The 21,351-nt window shown below is 36.9% G+C and overlaps 2 protein-coding genes across 5 annotated transcripts; both read right to left on the bottom strand.

Moving 5' to 3' along the window:
- Positions 1-2,148: 2,148 nt before the first annotated feature.
- LOC116261548 (protein ROOT PRIMORDIUM DEFECTIVE 1) lies at positions 2,149-4,887 on the bottom strand. Its single transcript, XM_031640371.2, has one exon. The coding sequence runs from the start codon at positions 4,326-4,328 to the stop codon at positions 2,904-2,906; it is 1,425 nt and encodes a 474-aa protein (XP_031496231.1). The 5' UTR covers positions 4,329-4,887; the 3' UTR covers positions 2,149-2,903.
- Positions 4,888-7,593: 2,706 nt separating this feature from the next.
- On the bottom strand, positions 7,594-16,549 carry LOC116261027 (CRM-domain containing factor CFM3, chloroplastic/mitochondrial-like). 4 transcript variants are annotated; one of them, XM_031639601.1, is made up of 11 exons: positions 15,520-16,549; positions 14,526-15,009; positions 14,322-14,452; positions 10,285-10,635; positions 10,040-10,196; positions 9,660-9,952; positions 9,301-9,360; positions 9,097-9,183; positions 8,902-8,997; positions 8,666-8,771; positions 7,594-8,111 (listed from the first exon to the last, which is right to left on the bottom strand). In XM_031639601.1, exons 1-9 carry the CDS (start codon positions 16,420-16,422, stop codon positions 8,908-8,910), a joined length of 2,556 nt encoding a protein of 851 aa, XP_031495461.1. In that variant the 5' UTR covers positions 16,423-16,549; the 3' UTR covers positions 7,594-8,111; positions 8,666-8,771; positions 8,902-8,907. The 4 variants fall into 4 exon arrangements, with proteins under 4 accessions (XP_031495461.1, XP_031495457.1, XP_031495462.1 ...); XM_031639602.1 differs by lacking the exon at positions 7,594-8,111 and adding an exon at positions 8,124-8,254; XM_031639597.1 differs by having other exon boundaries at positions 8,666-8,997.
- Between the last annotated feature and the right edge of the window lie 4,802 nt (positions 16,550-21,351).

Raw genomic sequence — 21,351 nt, 5'->3', positions numbered from 1 at the left:
GATCGCAAGGTGACATACCAGCTGACTTAGACTTTATATAAGTGCTGCAGTCAGCTACAACTAAGGTAAGCAAGAACAGGCGCAGGAAAGATGAAGTGAAAAAAAGAAAGGAAATTAACTGAGAAATGAAGCAGCAAATAAAGGAAACCGCGAAACAGAGGCTTTTTTGTTATCTCAGAATTCTGAACTCCATTATCTTGGCCCCATCAATATACAGAGAAAATGGATCTACGGATCTGGATATACCTAAGGCCGATCACATGAATATGAGTCCTACATTATAGATATACACAAAAGAAGGTCCAAACAAAATAAACAACTAGGTGTTAACCAAAATTTCAGTATAGACTCACAAAAAACGTGTTATTTTCGAAAAAAACTCGAGAAAAAGAAATGCCATTTAAAAAAAAACGTTTTTTGAAAAAAAGAACGTGAAGAACGAAAAAGAACACGTTTATTTTTCGCATGTTTTTACTTTTTTTCATTTTTAATGCGAAACAGTTTTTTTTTCTATTTTTTATTTGTTGCAAATCTACTTCTCTTTTGAAGTTTGTCTTATTATTTTCTCAGTTATTTTATTTTTCCTCATTTTTAGTTTTCTATTTTTTTCTAAAAGTACCATTTTTTTTCTTTTTTTTCAAGCCCACAGTATTATATCCGAGAAAAACCTCACCATTTAAAACTCTAAGATATTATTTGTGACTATGGTGTAAGATATTATTTGTGACTATGGTGTAAACATAAGTTTCCTTTCAAATCAGAAACTTCTTTCTAGAAGAAACAAAACAGGCACCGTTGAACTCGAAATATTTATTCGGACAATACTAGAAAAAACCATATTTTATATATGCAGATTCGACAAGCTTAATCAAAATTTATTTTTTTTGAATCTTATTTGTTATTTATCAGGAGGCCGATTTCTTCTGTAGTTGATGTCAGCGATCTTAACGAATGGAGATACTTGAAAGCAATCCGTACCCATGTCGTCATTTTATGTTAATCATAATGATAATGAATCCTCTCTCTCTCTCTCTCTACAGATATAATATATAAGACAGGAATTGGAACCTCTTCTGTGACTGTTTATTATTTGTTTATTATCAGCAGGTTCGATTTGGTTGCTAGTTGATATCATAGATCTTAATGAAGTGAGATATTTAAGAACAATCAGTACTGTTGTCGTCATTTCATTTGCAATAATCATGATAAAGAATTCTTGGCAAGTTATTCTCCAGAAAAAGGAAAAAAAAAACATTGGCTGGTCATATTATCTAATGAGTCGCCAAAAGATTCAACAGAATGTGAAACGAATTCAATATTTACTTTACCTCAAGCAATACCTGGATGAGTTCCTAATACAGCAGCAAAGGCAAGGCACTTAGGCGGATCAACTCGATTTAAAATAAAAATTATCTCTGCAACAGGAAAAACACTTGCTATCCTCTGGTTAAACCAGGAAGGACGACATAGTGCACTTTTTTAGCAGTTTAGTAGCTTTCATAATGATGTAATAAAGAGTTGGGCTTTCATTTTAACTTCAAATCTGATGGCCACCATGTTCTTCTGTTAGAGACGAAGAAAGATGATGGTCCGTCACGAGACCCAGTGATAATGCTCCCATTTAGTGTTCTACATTTCGCCTTTGTCTTCTTGTTTTTCCTAGCCATAATTTTCAATATATTGCTTTCAGATGGGTAGTAAGCATGAACAGCAGGAGAAAAGGAAGTTGAAGCCCAAAACAATCGAACGCGATAATATTGGGAATGAAGTCAAATTTTTCGTCCCCCCTCTCGGGTGCCAATATGAAGCATCTTCGATTTAAAAAGTTCGGTGATCGAAGCATGCTCTAATTCTCAATGGAAAGACGCCATGGATGACATTTTGCATTATGCAGTTCCTGGCTAAGAGTCCCGTTCAATTATGGTAGTGGGGAAGCAGAATGTTCCAGCTTCCTTCATCAGCCTGCATGAGCAAGCAAAGAGAGGACCATTGATTAGTCACCTCCATGTCTGTAAGGATACAGCATAAATGTAGAGAAGGGATTAGGGATGTGGATTACCTGCAATTGTAGTTATATTTAAGTATATGAACAATACGGCACCTAAAGATTAACATCACAATGTGGATGTGAACTAATGGAGGCCGACATGACAAATTATATATGCTCGCATCCTTGAAGATAAATGCGAGTCATCTTGAAGCAAAACATTAAACCTTCAACAGCATCATCTGTGGTAAGTGCGACACATACTACTGGAGATTTAACATCGTTTCGTTTACATTTCAAGGTCACATACTTCACAAATTAAAAGGCTAAAAGCCCTTTAGACTAAAAATCACATACGATTATCATCTGCTAGGAATGTGACCAGCTAACTGCGTCGATGCAGATGCTGGAAGGCCGTCAGATGCAAAGCGCTGTTGAGCAGACTCGTTATCTGTTGCATGCTTGTTGCATTCAAATCCTTTGGATCGTAGATGTGCGTGGCTGTTGGTCTAGTGAGAAGAAACCAACCGAGTGAAAATCGTGACCTGCAGTGAGGATCCAACTTCAAGATTGCACCAGTGGCGAAAGCATCTGTTCATGGAAACCCGAAGCCACCAACAAATGAAACCACAAAGAAGAAACTATGTTTTGCAACGTTCCTTCAAACAGAATCAGGGTTGGATAAAATAGATGACTTTGTGGCAGTATCTGCAACAACTTAGGCCACCGCTTGAAAATTGCGTAGGCAAAGTTTTTCTTGCATCCAGTTGACCATCCTTGATCCTAGCAATAACAAATATTGGGAAGGATTTATTCAGATAAGCTCAAAGATTCAAACCTAGAGAGAAGTCCCAGGTGCATGCACATCCATGGATAGAAGGACTTCATAAGTTTCTTCGCATTTCCTCACATTCTGCTACTTTTCAATGCAAGAATCTCCGTCACTGATGCTAGTGAAATAAGCATCATCACCTTCACAATCATCACCAACATTACCTATACTATCACCACCAACCTCTTCATGCAAATCATACAGAGATTCATCATCATCTTCATTACTGGTATCACCACCAACAGCTTCAGATTCTATATCATCTAAAATTGGAATCACCCAATCTCCATCTCTTGGGCCTTCTCTAACTTCAATTCCAGCTCTTCTCTGCAACTGTTCACTTCTCTCTAATCTCAAACCTCTACCGCACCGCTGACCAAGCAAAAGCAGATCAAGAATCTTCCTGCGAACAACGTAGACAGGATTTGGCTCTATCAAGTTGCCTTTGCTGTATGCTTCTCTAAGGAAAACAGTCTGGGTGTTCCCTTTTGTCGATATGTAAAAGATGCCAGGGTGCTTAAGAAGAAGTTCTCGCACATTAATTTCCATGCCAAAATCCTTTCTGAAGTGTGAGATGCGCTCAACATCAATCATCTTCTCCACAGTTAAAGACAAGAACTCATGAAGAATACCAACGGCACGTTTCTCAAATCGAGCAACCCCTCCACAAGAGCGAACTCGAATGCTTACAGGTTTTTCGTAGGGCTTCAAATACGGGAGTCTCTGCCAATTCCTCAGTTTCTCCCTAAAACCCTTCTCAATCTTGTAACCAGTTGGAAATTGAATTTGAAAAGCATATCTGGTCTCAAATTCACTCAACCATTTTTCTGTATACTCTTTCTCTCTCCATTTTTCAATTTCTGCAGATGCCAAACTTTCATCCCTAGACACCAGTTCCAATATTTCATTATCTACCATTCTGAAATCGTTGGGATACTTTAAAATGATTGAATCTTTGAAATCATCAGGCAACCCTAATTCACGAGTGATCAACCTTATGGCATGAATATGCAGTGACCCATTGGTCGAAATCATCAGAAGTTTCTTTAAACACTGGGTATTCACGAATTCCATTTCTCTAATGACATTGTTCTCCTCTTCAATCAATTCAATCATTTTCCTAGTCAATCTGCAACAGGCATTCCGCTTCACTGGATGAGTAAAAATCTCAAATATATGAGGATACTTTCTCAGGAAAATCCCCATTCCAATGTTCAAAGAAACCTTGCGCCTCCACTTAGAAATTATTTGCACAGACACATAAGGACTCTTTCGATCCAAGATCAATTTTTGTAACCTCAGTACTATTTTCAATCTTCTCAAATTTCTCACCAGCTTATCGAATTTAATATCCCTTGTTCTGTCCTCCAACCGCATCCGTGCAGAAATTACTGGCTTCTTCCATCTCTTCTGAATACAGGACGCTAAGTGACCAAATTTGAAAATGGAGGTGCATTCTTCTTGGGCTGTTCGACTAAAAGCACAGCAAACTCTATACAGATATGACATACCAAGAGCGTCTAATGTTCTCAACAAAAAATAGACAATGACCAAACCGTAAACAAATGTCACCAAACAGGAAAGTAAACAAGAAACCTAAGGAGACTCAGAACTAAAATATCGAAAATTCTCCAAAATTTCCCTCTTCTCGTTAAAACCTCTGCAGAAACTAAAAAACCTGCTATTGATTATTTAGAAGGACGGGAAAGAGAAGACCGATAGAAACGGAAATTCAATTGACAAAAGAAAACCCAGAAAGTTTCTCAGACAATATGCCGCCCAAACAACCTTTTAGGAGAAAATTACAATGACCCATTGAGAGTAAATCCCTCGACTTTTTCATCAATAGCAAGAACCGATTCAAACATTACGGTACATTGCCAGAATCAAACGACAAACGCACGATTTCGTTCTCCCATACAACAAATATCACTCCCCAAGCAACACCCTTTCGATTGAAAAGGTCAAATGAAAATCCAGAGTTGACATCAACAAGTACAAGCTGCCTAGCCGAATAAAGCTGCAAAAAAGCAAAGTTCAAGAGAGAGAGAGAGAGAGCTACTGTTCTGCCGGACGGAGGGTGAAGCTGCCGGAGTGCTTGAATGTTGCTGTATTTTGCTGCTTTGAGAAAATTTTCTCTCATCCACCGTGTGAAAATTGTCGCATAGCCTGGGATGGGGATGATTCGAATGCGGATTTGGTAGTCCGATCGAATATCTTCAAGCGCAAAAGTAGCAGTCGGCAACTAGGAATTGGGCATTTGTTTAGTTGGATTCGCAGTCTGATTCAAATGATTCTTGCTCGAAGGACAAAATGCAAACGCAATTTGGATTTCTTGAATGTAGTCGAAATTCGGATATCCTTCATAAAATCAGATTGCCACATTTGGATTCAAATAAGAAACTTTATGCCCATATTCAAATTAACTGGTAATCCGATTTATTTGAACAATTGGATGCAAACTCAAATCAGATACCGGTTAAGTTTGGAACACTTGACATCCTTGCCGGATGCCATATTCAAATTCGGTAGATTTTCTTATTAAATCCTACTATCGGATCCAGATCTGCATATGAATTGATTAATACCCAAACAATTGACATCCCTTCTACTCAAATTCAATTAGTACCCGTGATCCAGATTTTCTAATTGAAACTGAATTAGTTCAAATCTGAACTCCATGGTGGCTAATACCTTAAAAAATTGACATTCCTACCTCATAACGTGTTTGAATTGAGTTATTAGTTTCAGATTTTCTTATCTAGTTCGAATGGCTGGATTCAAATCTTAATTGCACTAGAAGGATTGACATCCCTGAGGCAGGGCATGTGCTGCGCCGTAATTTTTTCATGAGGGGAAGTGAATTAAAGTTTCTAAATTTTGGCAGGGGCCGAAATATCATTTTTCAAAATTTTATATAGGACAAGTGAATTTTTTTAAAATTTACATATATTTTATTTTACTTTTTTTGAAAGGTGGGGGGTGGAGGGTCAGGTCCCTGCGAGTCCTCCCCTCGGCTCTGCACCCACGTGAATTGAAACAGGGATGACATACCCAAAACATAGTTTTCCTTGTTTAAGGACAGATTTCTTTTGAGGACCAGAATTTGTCAAAATTGGGGCTTTTCAGACCTAAGTTTGATGTCAATCAATCACTCAAAAGTGCTACCTAACATTTGTTTGGAATTTGATGCAGTGGAATTGTAGAGGATCCAATCCAATAGAGTAATTGAGTTATACTCATAGAGATTATTAACTGTTTGTATTTTGGAGTGGTGGATCAAGTGGATGAAATTGAAACCATGAACTTTGAAGACTTTTTTTAGCAGGCATTTTTGTTAATTCACTTTGTTAAGGCACATACTTTGATCAATTTAACTTATTAAAATTTAAAACTTAGGGTGAAAACGAAGAAGAGTGTGTGGATGACACTCCAAAACGCTGTTTCGGAGGCAAAAAGAAAAACACTGCACTAAAATTAGGCTGTCATCCAAATATACAAACCATGATTTTGGAACTCACCAAAAACTTGACCTCTGAAAGCCAAATCTTCACGAGACCAAGACTGGGCGAAATGAGGGTGTCGTCCACACGGCCCATTGAGTCCTAACCCTGTCATTACTAGGGCTGTCATGAGATGAGTCGAACTCGAGTCGAGCTCTTTATAGCAAGCTTGAGCTCGACTCCACTACACAAAATAGAGCTCGAACCGGACTCGTTTAACTCATTTAACTAGTTTAAGCGTTCACTCGTGTCAACATTAACTCATGTAAGTGTTAACTCATGGAACTTGTGAAAATTTGTTTTTACCCTAAAAATTAAAAGCAATTATTCGGTGAACCAGTTTTGACAATATTATATAGAGTGTCGGTTAGCAAGTCTAGTTGAATATAAACGAGTCGAGTATAAATGAGTCAAGTTCTTGAAACTCGAATTCAACTCGTTTATTGTTTCGAGTATCTTTGTAAGCTCAAACTTCGCTTGTTTATAAATGAGTCGAGCACTTACCGAGTTTTTTGAGCAAATTCGAGTTAAACCCGAGTTGGCTCGGCTCGTTGTGCAGCCCTAGTCATTGCTCATCTTGAGCTTCCCACATTGTTCTCCTGGTAAGGTATTGTAGTTGGGGGAATCCCCTACTTGATTTCATCTTCACACTGATCCTTTGTTATAATGTAGAAAATGAAAATACAAGAAACAAATTTATAACGTACATGAATTAGCAAATGAATGCATCTACCCCCGTGAATTGTGGAGTGGAAGCTAGCACCACTGCCACGCTGCAGTATTGTATACATTGGAATTTTTACATTATATTCATGTTGGGTTTTAAAATTTCTTTGTTTTGATTTGGACAAAGAAATCCAACACACCGCTGGATGACATGATTAATCACATCCACCCAAATGCATTGAATTAGGCAATTGAATTAGCCAACCATGTTTGAATGGAGCTCAAAATGGTTAATATACATGAGTGAATGAGTGGCGACTCTGACTATTTAGAGTTACTGAGCCATCTAATCAGGGCCATCAATTTGATGCAAGTGGGTGGTTGAGAGAAAAATATAAAGAAAAAAGGTGAGAACTAATATTAGATGTCAAAAATATCCATTTCTTCTTGTTTTTCTCTTAACCGTCCATCATGGTAGATTGAACGGTCTTTATAAGATGGCTGGTAACTCTAAAAAGCAAAAATCACCATTTAAAATTTATATATATATATATATATGCACATAGATTCCAAAAAAAGAAAAGCAAAGTAAGTGAAGAAGAATGAGAAAAGAAAAAGGAAACTGAGAAAAACTAGACAGAAACCAAAAAAAAGATATGCACAGTTGGGGCAGTACTGTTCCTTACAAGGGCTTGCCTTTGTAGGACAAGTACAGTTGAAATAACAGGTCAGAGGTGAACCCTCTTGGAGACAGCAGAAACTCTCTAGGTGTATCTACATATTTCAGATTGTGCGCCTACAGCTTCTGCTTGGTCAAACATGGTGGCTGTGGGAATGGAAGTAGAACTGCAAGATATCTGCGAACCAACCGGTATATCAAGCCCTTCTGATCCAACCAAGTTTGTATTCGAACTTCATTATGCACTCTTTAGCTTCATGGTAGAAGTGTTCATCTGTTTCCAATCTTATCCAGTTGAAAGCATGTCTCATTTTTCAAACTCCTTCCATGACAAATTGACAATCGCTATGAGTTGTACGCCAACTTGACATCGTTTGTCTCCTCTGCTAATAGAGTCTCATATCCTTGTTCGAAAGCTCCTGATGCCGCTGCCTGTCAAACTTGCTGTCCCAGCAAATTCCATCAGTAAGAAGTAAAAACTTAGAGGATGGTATAAGTCACACAAAACCTTGAAGCACGGCAGTGCAGCTTAAATAGAAACTAGTTTTCTTATAGCTTCTTCCTCTATGTTTTCTCCAACCGAAAACCTGAAGTTTTTCAAGGGATCAGCACTTGGTGACATGGACTTAGGAAGAAGATTGATGAAGTTTAGCCTTATCATAAACCAAAGGAAAAGGTAAAAGAGATTCTAAACTTGGAAGTGTTTCAGAAAATGACATTTATCTCCATCCAGAACTATGAATCAAATCAATATGAAATGGCCCTTCGATAAGAATGTGATTGGAAGAGGATGGTGGATAAGAGGGGACAATAACTTGCTTTGCAAAAGATCCCACATAATCTTTCATGAGATCCAAAGAATTGCTGCTAGCATAATTTCTATTTGATAATTCAGATGGTATAATCATGATTAGCATGGTGCAATAAAGACAGAGAAAGCTGGTTCAACTTAAATATTGAAAATTTTCCTGGACATATTAATGAGATGGAGTAGGTACCTGGTGAGTCGGTGACTCCATCCTGATGCTGCGAGACTAAAATTCCTCGCCTTGCATTGGAATGATACACCATACCGATGAGTTTCATATCATTTTCAGCATCAACCTTCATAACGTGGACAAAATTATTGCAACTTCAATAGCAGGCTGTGATGTAAACGTCAAACAAGAGGACATCAACTGAACCAGTTACTAGTCCAATATCACTAAAAGGTAGGGGAATCATCCTGGCTGACATTTAATCACTTTAATTCTGTTTCAGCAACAGACTTGTTCTTCTTTTCTCCCTCATCACCACTATCACGGGTTTCAAGATATGCTTCATCTTCATCCTATATGTACAGGCACAGATTAGGTCTAGCAAACTAGAAACGGTTAAGCAAGCAGACATTTGACTATAAAGATAAAACTATATTATCACCGGGGCTTACTTCTGAATCATCTTCAGATGAAGACTCAGCATCAAACTTGGCGTACAACTGCTCAATATCTGTTTCTTCACCAGCCCTCATCTTATCCTGAAGACAGACAAAAGGCTGTAACTAGAAAGTAATTAAGGATGCATGAAAATCAACCACAAATTAGAATGATATGAACAGATTGGCTAATCTCCTTTTGAATATAGAAGAACATACTAGTTCGGATTTCAGCAACTTAATCCTTTTCTGCAGGTCCAATATATGATGATTAAGTGCCTGGGACATGTTTGACAAATGACAAATTAGTCAAAGAGAAGAAACAAAAAACAATGCTAATGCTGATTTTAGCAAGTTTTTCAGTTCCGTATCTCATGTTCACGGTGATTTAATGCCTGGAATGAAAATCAATGAGCCAGTCAGGACCCAGAAAAAACCATTGAGGGGAAAAATAATCAGTCCAAGACCTTTACAGCTCAAACAGTATTGTACTATTGTACTTTGAAAATTTTGATGCATTTGTCCTTTCTGTTTTTTTTTTCTTCTTCCAGTAACCATTAAAGACATTTTATTATCACCTCACGTCTCTGGAGCTCAACTGAATGAGCCAAGGCTTTCCTTCTTGTCAACAGATTCGTTGGCCTAATCTTTGATGGCCGCATATAGTTCTTTCCACGATAAAGGATGATTGCATAGCCTTTGGTAGTTTTGTCCACAGATATCAAGATACCCCCACTTTCAGCTTCAAGAGATATTGCAATATGCTTGACAAGTGGCAAACTCTTTCCCTTTACCATTATCTTGATGATCTCCCGGTGCTTCCAGTGGAGGTGTATGTTTTCCACAATACCATCAAAAATGCCACGCCTTCCTGTATTAAGAATTTAGCATGAATATTGGAATTCAAGGATTAGAGGTGGATAACCAAATTAAACATGAAAATGCTTCGTGGAATTACCCAGGTTCAAGAAAGCTTGCATGCTGAGACCCAGTTTTCTGAACATGGACCTTTCTTCATCAGTGATGATTTCTTGATCATCAGGCAGTTCTGCTGGAATTAGAGCTTCTTGCATCTTTCTAAGAGCTCTCTCTGCCTTGGTCACCTTACCTCGTGCCTGCCATTTCAGTGCAGATGAAAATTAGTTAACGTGCAAATGACAGATAACGTTACAATTTTAAACATCACAATGTTGGGAATCCTACAATAGCCAGCTTCCTCTCTAGATATGTAACAAGAGAAGCGTGTTTTGCAAAAGCTGCATCTTTCATCATCTTTTCCCTTTCTTCAGCACTCGGTTCTCTTCCCCATCGAGAATTAGCTTCCAAACTCTCTGCCAGGGTACCAGCAAGATATGGCCGCTTAGGTGTTGGGACATTTGAAACTGTCAAGGCTGATGCCCTTAATCGCTCTTGTTCTTCCTTTTCATACTGAAGTACAGCTAGTTTTTCTCTTTCTAATAACCTCTCAGCCACAGCAGGGGGCAAAAAGTCGTTTCCCCTGTAAAAAACAATGTACTCCTTGTTTCTAGAAACTAGAGTACCACCTGTCAACTTCTGCATACAGGAAATTTAGCAGGCAAAGAGTGAGAACAGAAATTATAAATGTTAATATCATGCCCATGTTAATCAGTAAGGCAGGACATTTCAAAATAGTCAACAAGGAAACTGTTGTTTTCCTATGCAAAAGACTACAACTCCGGTGTTAAGTCCTCATGTAAATCATTCTATATCATGTGAAAAGAGTACAACACTAACAAGAAACCTAGTATATGACAGTGAAAGGAGAAAAGAAGTGGTTCAACATGAAAATTAGTTCCCTATTTCCTTGCCACGAATTAGATATAAGAATGCAGTAACCTGAATGCTTGAACAACAAAGGACCAAAAAGTAAAGATTAAGATAAACATCATCTGTTCTTATGGAAACATAGAAAAATGAAAATGAGAATTATTCATATAATATAAGACCATGATATGCCTACACTGCACCAAGAAATATAATATAAATAAGTGGGTTTCTGCAAGATGAATCTTGAAACATGACATGATATACATGAATTGATCATAATATTCTTGTTTCCAGTAAGCAATCGGAGTTCTGGATAAATTGAGTACATTCATGGACATTTAAGAGAAGGACCCTGTGCAACATGCATGCCCCAAAATAGGATTCTGGCACAGCTTAGGTGCAGTGGAGGAACCAACTTGGTAAACACAAGCCGGATGTGACTTACCTTTTTCTGAACAAGGCAAGTGCACACCTGACTTGAGTCAATATCGAGTGGGGTCCAACCCAAGTCCATGCAGGCTTATGCCATCCTTTTAGGATCCGATCTTTCTCTTTCGGCCTCACCAATCACCACCAATGGCTGAAATTCTATCTCCTTCTTGTGTTTCTCTGCTTGAGTGACAGGTGACCAACAACAATGAGGACAAGTGGAAACTGGTGACCAAAAACGATTAGGGCTAGGCGGCAACTGTCAACAATGATGTGGTGACTGAAGGCAGATCTCTTTATTTTTTCATTCCTCTCTCTCTCTCTCTCTCTCTGTCTCTCTCTGTGTCACCACCTCTCTGGCTCTATCTTTCTCCACAGGGCCGCAGCCACCATCACCTTCTTTTTCTCAGATGTGCTGGTCTCTATCTCTCAGGCAACATCAGACATCGGCCAGTGCAGTGTGGAATCAAATTTGTTTGTTGCCTCCAGAGTACACTCTCTCTCTGCTTTGTCTATGTAATGTGTTTACAATCTGTTTATACATGTATGTGCTCTGTTGATAATACATTTACTGCTTTATATATAATACGTATGCTTTTGATTAATCTGTTAAATAAATTATGTTTTGTTCAGTTTTCTTGTCCTTATTTGCCTGTTCTCTTTCTGTTGGCATGTTAATATGCATACACTATTTATCTATTAGCCTTGTAATATGCATACATGTTTTACTATTATTATATAATCTGTCTTATATATGTGGTTATATTTGTCTTATGCTGTTATACATCTATTTTATATAAAAATCTGAGATATATGTATATATATATATATATATATATATATATATATATATATATATATAAGATTTATGACTTTTTCCATCTAGGTTTGGATGGGCAAATCCTCTAGCCTCTCACAGCACACTATTTGATGCATTGTATCAGGCAGCGTGTTTAATCACATCTGCCCAATACAATGCCTCGGATGGCTGTGATTGGACAGTGCTCAAGATGGCCGGAGGATTTTGGCTCCTATATATATATATATATATATATATATTAAAAAATCAGTTATATATTAAGTTACCAATCTTTATCTGATTAACTATTTTGAATCTCGATGCACAATAATAATTAACGTTCATTGGCTCTAACTAAATTATACTTTTAATATATGGCCAGACAGGTCTATTTTAGGGCTTTACAAATTTTATATATATAGACACACACAAAATATTTATGGCTTTTTTAGCCTTTTAGGCTTATAACTAAGCTATGTTTGCTTCTATTATTATTGTTATGAGCCTAACTTCCAACCTGGTTATTTTATTTATAATATTGTTAAATTTGAAGTGTAGAAATTGCAAGTTGGCTGGTAAAGGAAAAGAAAAACATGGATTTAGCCAATCATGTTATTCCTTCTTTTGATGATTTTGGTAATGAGATTGAAAGCATGGAAAATATTAATGGAAGGACAAAAGTCATGAATATGATTTTAATAAAGTATGAACGATTAGTTGATTATGTAATAATTGTTTTGTTATAGGTTGTTAATTGTTAATTGATAATTTTGTAGTTTGTGGACAATTTTGCATTATATATAATCATGTGTGTGTGTGTGTGTGTGTGTGTATGTGTGTGTGTGTGTGTGTGTCACCACACCCCACACCCGTCTGACATAGAGAAGGATCCATGATATATTCAAAGGTAAGGGCTTGAAACAAGAATGGATACCCTATGCCTATAGGTGCAGGTACAGTATATAATATATACCATGGGCATGGAGGTAGAATATGAAAAACTAAAAGAGATGGGTATGTGTCTGGGAAGCACACTTGCACAGTTGCACACTTACATCTATTATAACTGCAAAAGAGTCTCCAGAAGTTGTGGCATGTGAATTCCTGTAGGTAACTATAGGTGTAATCAATTTTATTCCTGTCTTGCTTGAGAGCAACCCTGGAATTGCTTGCTCTTAGCTCCAACCTTCTTCCACAATTGCTGCTTATATTCCAAGTGTCCTCTGATTATCATAGAAAAGGCCAAAGGCCTAAGAACTGATAAACTTTACATCCTTTGTTGTTTCCCCCCTTTGTGGAGGAAGTGAAACACTAGCCTTTTGGATGTTCCAGTACTTGTCAGCTCGACAAGAAAAACTACTGTCATAACCTTTTGCATGACGTTTGAAAACAAAAAACTGTACAGAGCTCAAGCTCTTGTAGGGAAACACTGTCGATCTAATCGTAACAGATACAGTGATATTTTCAAAAAACAAAAAATCACAAAAATATCACCAAAAAGAAGTGAAACAAAAAAAAAAATGTATTTATCACATTTTGAAATATTTCCACCTCATTTTCTAACCTATCTTAACCTTCTGTTTTTTGATTTCGTGTTTCCGTAAAGAATGCCCTTCTTTTTTGTTGCATATATCTTTCTATTGATGAAGAGGTAACCTCTCCCTCTCCTAGTTCCAGAAAAGCGGCGACAAGCTCGTCCGAGTTTTCCTGGGATCCTTCCGGTTGCAGGGCTTCCTGAGTTTTAATAAATACTTCAGTTGTCTATCAATGTTTTCAAGAAAATTAGTAGAAAACTCATAATTTATTATTTTTCTGTTGTTTTTTAATGTACTTTTTAAGTTTCTGAATCCCCAAGATTTTTCTGAAAAGAACAAACTTTTCAATTAACACCAAGGAAAATCTTGCCAATAGAAGCACAAGAATGATATTTTGTGATCTTTTCTAACAAACACTACAGGCATGTCTAGTGATGACTGCAGAATTGATCTGGTTAGAAGTTAGAACAAGTAGCAAAGCGAAGCTGCCCTTTTGCTAGACTACTTCCAAGGACACAAAACTCCACCTAAAGATGCACCACTAAAGCTAGGAAGTGAAAATTGATCAGCTTCAGGAACCAGTCAACTCATAGATAGGAAAATGGAGTACCTTTTGTATGAGACGTTCCATAACATTCGTATTGGCAACTAAAATAACAAAAACCTTATAAGACATGAGAATTAGCCACCTTGATTTCTTCTGCCATTATCTCATTGCAAGTATTTTGCACGCCGCGTTTGATAGCAATCTTGGCAATGGCACTTTTCTCCCAGAGCTTCACCATAGCCATAGCCAACCCCTGGAGTTGTCGGTTTCTTCCTACAAATGGAAAACAATGAATACATGAAGAGCATATTACATAAAGAATGTAGATAAAACGAAATCCACTTACCAAGGGCAAAATGAGGAGATATAGTTCTAGCAAGTCTCCGCAAAGATGTCATTTCCTTGTTTCCAAGGCAATACTTCATCTTATAAGGGAGAACTCTGAAAGGAGGACTATAAGAAGGGATTGTACATGGCAGCAAGTCAGCATCAACTGGCAGCGGATGACATCCAGACCAGTCTCTAAACCGTGGACCCAGTTCATCTAAAATAGAATCTATATTTTCTTCATCTGTCAGCTTGGAGGAACTGGTACCAAATCCATTAGCACTACTCGCATTAATTGCCTTGGTGCATCCAGTTGTAGAGTTTTCTTTTCCGTTTATAAATTGACCAGGCAGTGAACCATTAGAATTTGTTGCAGAATCAACTAAATGACTGATTTGAGAATGTTGGTTATACGACTGTACACACGGGAGCTCATAGCTCATGCCTCTGTACAGAGCTACAGAGCTTCCCGACCTCCAAATCACCAGACCACCAGTTTTGCTCTGTGAAAAAGTAAATTACAGTAAATTTGCAGCTCTGTAAATAGACCTAAAAGACCAAGATTTAACTACTGTAAATTGAATGTTTACCAATATTCAAAATAGGATGGTCAAAAATTGAGGGATATCTTACCAAGGTAAGGACAAACTATTGAGCATGCGTTAGTCTAACAAAAGTGCCAACAAAAGATAACTTCAATACCCTAACAATGCCAAGAATAATCATCATAAAAACCAGATACTTGTCGATCTTCTCTAAAATTTGAGGAACATATTATGCAAATACACGGATTTTAGGAGGACAAATACTGAAAACAAGAAGATGATTTACACAAGAAGTGGTCAATCTACTTCATTTCCTTTCACCTTAAAAATTAGAAAGAAAAACAGTAAATTTGTATCCATTTTAATAAATTTGTGAACGGAAATGACTGATTTAATTGAACAATAACAGTACTTACGCAGAGGGATACCAAAAAAAAAAAAAAAAAAAAACACGAGCAAAACACTGACCTCCAGAATTTGATGTGTTCTCTTCATATTAAAAGCAGGTGGCCCCTCAATTTTAATCTTCACCACTTCTGAGTCCTTCCATTTTTCATGAATCAAATCCACAACCGCCTGAGTAACACCACCATCTTCCACCTTAATCCTCTCTTTCATCCTCAGTGACAAATTCCTCAGTCTCTGCAGTTCGTGCTCCGGAACAGTCGATTCAGCTAATTCTGTCTTGCTTATTCTCTTCCCATGCTCCATCTTCTTCCATGGAAGCACACCAGGCGCCGCATTATCACGTCTGGACGAATCCATTTTCAGGAATCCTCCTCTCTCGGCACTACCCATCTCCTTCAACTTCTCCACGATTTTTCCCACAGCAGTCTTCTCGCCTTTGCCTTTCGAATTGTGGGTGCCCTCCATATACTCACATTCCCTACTTGTCTTCATGGACTCGGTAACTTGGTCAGCGAAACCCCTGGTGTCAGCCGGGAATTTCAAGGAGATGGATCGAGGGGAAACAGTATCCGCAGTTGATAAGGATTCAACCACAGAGAGTCCACATTTGTCTTCTGGGGAGTCTCCAGAATCGAGTGAAATACCGAAGTCTTTGAGGATATCGGAGAAGGACGATGATTCTTGCCATGGAAGGCTGGCTCTTTGAGAGGGAACTTTCACAGACCATTTTTGCATGGTAACGTCGAGAAAACCGGGCTTCGGCTTCCTTTTCGTCTTCTTCTTCTTCTTGCTATCTTCAAGGGAGCCCTCTTGTAGGTTTTCCTCGAGGTGGATAGTCTGAGAAGATGAGGTCGAGCAGCATTGAGTCTTCGAAGGGGAGAAGCGGGTAACCGTCAAATTGGGCAAGGACGGATAGTAGGCGTGGAGGGAACAAAGAAACGAAAGGGATGTCGCCATGAACATACGGTAAGAGAGCAATCAGAAGCTAAGGAAGAGTGTGTGTGTGTCTGTGTGTCCGTGTGCGTGCGTTGTGGGGAGCGAGCCAGAGACAGAGAACTGTAGTTTGTAACCGGCAGCCTGAGGCTGAGGTGGGGACGTGAACGGTTCGGACTAAACTCGGATCTTTCGTTTATATCTACTTTAATTTGGATATTTGAGTCGGGCTTGAATTCAAATTCAGAGTTTTGAAATTTCAGGATCCAGCAAAGAAGCATAAGCCTCTACATTTTCCTCATTCTCTTCTCCTCAGATTCAAGGTTGTTTTGGGACTTAGATAGAGAGTCGATTACTTATCAATTAAAGTGTTATGTATCCACAATTTGTAGTATAGAGAAATAACGTCCACAAAAATTGAACTAACGATCAAACTTTTATCGATACGCTGGCTGCACTAGAACACGAATTTGGATACCTGAGGTGGTGCAGATCTAACTTTGGATGCCTTACCTACCCGACTAAATGGATCCCGTTTTGAGTATGTAATAGGATCTTACCGGCCATTTGCAAATCCCTACTTACAGGTGATTATACTGTATTGATTAAATAACTTTATGTTTGAAAACTCGTTAATATTTAAGTAATCAGACATGATAAAATCATAAACAGTTAACACTTAATGGCAATATATTTCTTAACGCCTTTTTTAGCCATTCCTTTAATCATATTTTGCAAAATTATAGCTTTTCACTGGATCTTCAGACGTATAGGGACTAAACTTTGAGACCTTTAAACATTGGCACCCAGATCATGTGATTCACTTAATGAGGCATTAGTGATTTAAATTTGGTATTGTTCTTAGTGATCATGAGCTTATTGAATCTAATATATTCAAATTTTATCTTGGGGGCATTAGTCATTTAAATTCGGTCTTGTTCTTAATGATCACGAGCTTACTGAATCTAATATATTCAAATTTCGTCTTCGTAAGCAAAGGTTTCATTTTGGAAGCGGATAAGTAGCCCGCTTGATGTCTAGGAAATAAAATTCTTGGGACAAAAAATTCTACAAACTTAATTCATAACATTACATGTGCCAACAAACTAAGACTGACCAATTCTTGTCAAATAGGACAACATACAATTTTATATACTTGCATTAATAGTCAAAATAGATTAGTTTCTCCAAAAAATGAGACAGATTCATAAAAAAATGAAAAGTCAAAATCTATCCGGAACTCATGTTGGTCTATTGGGCCCTTAGTCAATATAGTTATAGTTTAAAGTGTTCATTTATATATATATATATATATATATATATATATATATGTTAGAGAGATGAGATGGAAGGAAAGGGAGAGATAATGGTAATACCATTATGATAGCACCGTCAAAGAATTGAAATGAGAACATGACTATAACATGCTACCCAATCCAGTTGATTGTGGGGAGAGAGAGAAAAGAATAGTGGAAGGCGTTATATTGAAGGTAACCTGCAATCCGTGTTGACAAAGTTCACCGTGTCTATAGTTTATTAATGTAAAACCCTAACTTGAAGGACCTTCCATTAAGCAAAAATGTTCGACATGTCCCCACTTGCATTAAAACATTTCAATAACTGAAAAAATAAAAAATAAAAAGTAACAATAAAATTGGTCAACTCTCTCTATACCAAGATATCCTGGTCTTTTGCAAAAAAAGAAAAAAAAAAAAGAAATTTGTAAGATTAAAAAATAAAACTGCTCACAAACACACCTGTAGATAGAAGAATATATCCAACCCTCTCTTACCAGCATACCAAAGTTTTTCACCATTAATCAAATATAACCTTGCATCTATCACATATTTAAAATGGGTAATCATATAAAATGACAAAAACGCACTCAATATAAACAAATCTTATGTTAAATATTATTGCCAATACAACCTTAGTTATATCCAAATGACTTGGCTTTTTATATCTTAATATCTAAATTAACTATTTCCATGTCTTTCCTTATTAATGATGCAAATTAGACCAAAATGTACTTTTAAGTAATTCCTTGATCTCTCCCGTTGTTATGGTGTGTGCTTCACGAGGAGAGCACATGCAAGAAGGGTATCCTCCAAGTTAGCTATATACTTTTCATCTTCTTATTTGGAAGAGAAAACGGTAGTTATTAATTTAATAGTTGACTTGATATAAGACAAATTTGCAGATATTTTTTATTAACTGTAACGGAAAATTAGTGGTTTTTTAACAATATTATTGAATTGCTTATTCGTTTTTATTATCATCAAATCTTCAGTTGTATCTTGAATTAATAGCATCTTCTTAGGCAGCTACAGGAATTTTTACTTCTTAAATTTGTGGTTTAATTTTGGAAAAAAAAAAATCAAAAGTTCAAGGAGAAACCATTGGGCGGTTGAGTAATTTATGTATTTGCACATTTCAGTGCACCCTTATGTCAAGTCATTTGTTAGAGCATTATAACTACGTTGACGGTGGAATGCACCAACCACCTGGCGTCACTTTTTAATGTGTGGTGTCCATAAGTATTCAATATATCCGATTTGAATCGAATATCTGATCGATCACATCCGAAAAAATCAGATATGAAAAAAAAAAATTAATATTCAATTAAGAAATCGGACCGGATTCACATTTAATAAACATCATCCAATCGGATTCAGATTTAGATATACATAAATATCTGATCGGATTCAGATCAGATTCATTTAGACAAATATCATGTATATAATGCTATTAAATTTTGAAAATTGGTAAAATCAGGTTCAAAATTCGGATTTAGATATAAATATAAAAATCAGACTCAGATTGTAAAATCAGATTTCAGATTCGAATATGAATATATGAATATTTGAAAAAGCAGATATAATTAAAAATATATTCGATTCGTATCCGATCCATTGGCATCCCTAGGTATCAAGGCAAGGGGTGAACAGTTTCTACCATCACAAATGAAATGCCTTAACATACTATTGTTATTGTACATATGAATCTAGGGCTCATTTTTAAATTGAGCTTGTCCATTTTAGTTTGGAAAATTTAAGTGTCTTTTTGCAAAATATTCCAGTAAAAATTAGTCAGGGTTGGACCCCTTGGTCGCTCCAGTACCAGTTACATCGTATCATCTCAAGTATATGTAAATGATATATATGTGGAAGAAATGCAGAAGGAATAGCTGGTCATTTTGTTCCGATCTGATATCCAAACAAAAATCATGGACCCGGCCTTGATTTGACTTGGATTATAATTAGGTAAGATTTTTTCATGCCTACACTTATGTTTTCTTCATTGAGAGCTCCAATTATTGCTCTCTACCCAAGTCCCAAAACAGCCTTAAATATTGCCGACAATGAAAGGAAAACAGAGAAGAATTTCAGTCTCTTTGGAGTATCTCAAATTAGATCTAAATGATCTACATCAGATAGATCATTCATAAACAAATGCGCCTTTAGTTCATTAACGACCAATTAAAGGTTGATTGACGGAAAGGTGTTTACTAGTCGATGGCGCAAGATACTTAGATCTTGTTTTTAACAAAGTCAATTCCTTAGCGTATGTTCTACATTTGTTCTCCCCAGATTGATTTTCTAGCAGGGAAAAGGGAAGGCGATTGACCTGTTCTATGTTCTATAAAAGTGGGCGTATTGTGTTTGGGAGTTGCCTACACGTCTTATAAATAAAAGCAGCCAAGTTTCTCACACCAATTTGGTTTATTGAAGAAAATATAACATGAGTTGAGCTCTTTTACTCGAACAGATCAAACTCTTGATTCAAAGTATTATTTATTGATATTATCTTCAAGGGGGTTGACACAACGGTATAAAGTAAGAGTTAGCATGCAACCAGTTTCCGTGTCGAATCCTTGGGGTTTTAATCAGTAAATAAGGAGTCACTGACATGCAAGTTGAAACGCAGTAAAGGTGGCACCTTGAGCCACCAAAACAGGCCATGTAGCTTGAGGAATGACGGGTTAGGTAAAAACTTTTGGCTTTTTTTGAGTGGTGGGTTGCATCCCGCTCATCCAAAAAGTATTAATGATCTTCACCGTATTCTTGGTAAACTTTAACAGAATGAGAGAAATTCTCTGTAATTAATGGTAGAAAACCATGAGTTTTGCTCTTTTAAAACCAATAAATCTAACTTGTGAAGACCGAATTCGCATCTTTCTCTGTAAGGTTTAGGACTGCTTTTGGTATTCGGTCGCATTTCAAATTATAGATCAATCACCCATTTTTGCAGCACCCTAAATACTGCATACCAAATCATTCGACATATTTGTTTTTCGAACCTACAAATTTGATTCTACTAAATTTATTAGCGCATCGCGTTTAAAAAACTATGTAAAATTCAGGACATAGCAGTCTTTCACATAAATTGGTATAGTTAGTTTAAAAAAATATTAAACAAGGAGTGCTAAATTGACTTGCCACATACACACATATATATAAGAACTGAAATGTAATGGATCCCAACTTGCCTCGTAATAATTTTAGTTCGAGAATGAGAGAAAGCTAAAAACTAAGACAACCAGTCACTTAACAACGTTATTTATAAGTTTTTTAATATTCTTCACAATTTTAAGTTAAGAACAAAACATTTGGGGTGATACAATACAATTTACTCCCTTAAGTCAAACGTGTCCGCATGATTGAAACCCTAGGTCTGAATGTTGAAGTCGCTTGGATACCACCATAACAACCGGGCTGGCGAATCCTAACCTGCTCCTTAGCAATTTCGGTTTTAGTTTGAAAAAGACAGAAAACAAGAACAATCAATTACTTACAACTCCATTTATAAGTCCCTTAAGATTTCTTATAATCTTAGATATGAAACTAAACTTTTGAGGTGTTGCATGAAATTGCCAAACAACATAGTATTTAAACATTTACTAAAAACATCTCCCAAGAGCATTAACAACTATTTGTAGCGACAGTTTATGATATTTTT

The sequence above is a fragment of the Nymphaea colorata genome, chromosome 9 (genome assembly GCF_008831285.2).
Source record: "Nymphaea colorata isolate Beijing-Zhang1983 chromosome 9, ASM883128v2, whole genome shotgun sequence".
In the NCBI taxonomy this organism is placed as follows: Eukaryota; Viridiplantae; Streptophyta; class Magnoliopsida; order Nymphaeales; family Nymphaeaceae; genus Nymphaea; species Nymphaea colorata.
Note: the sequence above shows the minus strand (reverse complement) of the source record. Positions and strands in the feature narration are given on the sequence as shown.

Bases quoted from the DNA above. Each gene is read 5' to 3' on its own strand.
- LOC116261548 (XM_031640371.2), bottom strand. From the start codon at position 4,328: ATGTCATATCTGTATAGAGTTTGCTGTGCTTTTAGTCGAACAGCCCAA.
- LOC116261027 (XM_031639597.1), bottom strand. From the start codon at position 16,422: ATGTTCATGGCGACATCCCTTTCGTTTCTTTGTTCCCTCCACGCCTAC. The intron at 9,361-9,659 runs GTGATAATAAAA...AACATGTCCCAG, and splicing joins TTGAGCTCCAGAGACGTGAG to GCACTTAATCATCATATATT. The intron at 9,184-9,300 runs GTATGTTCTTCT...GTCTGTCTTCAG, and splicing joins AGTTGCTGAAATCCGAACTA to GATAAGATGAGGGCTGGTGA.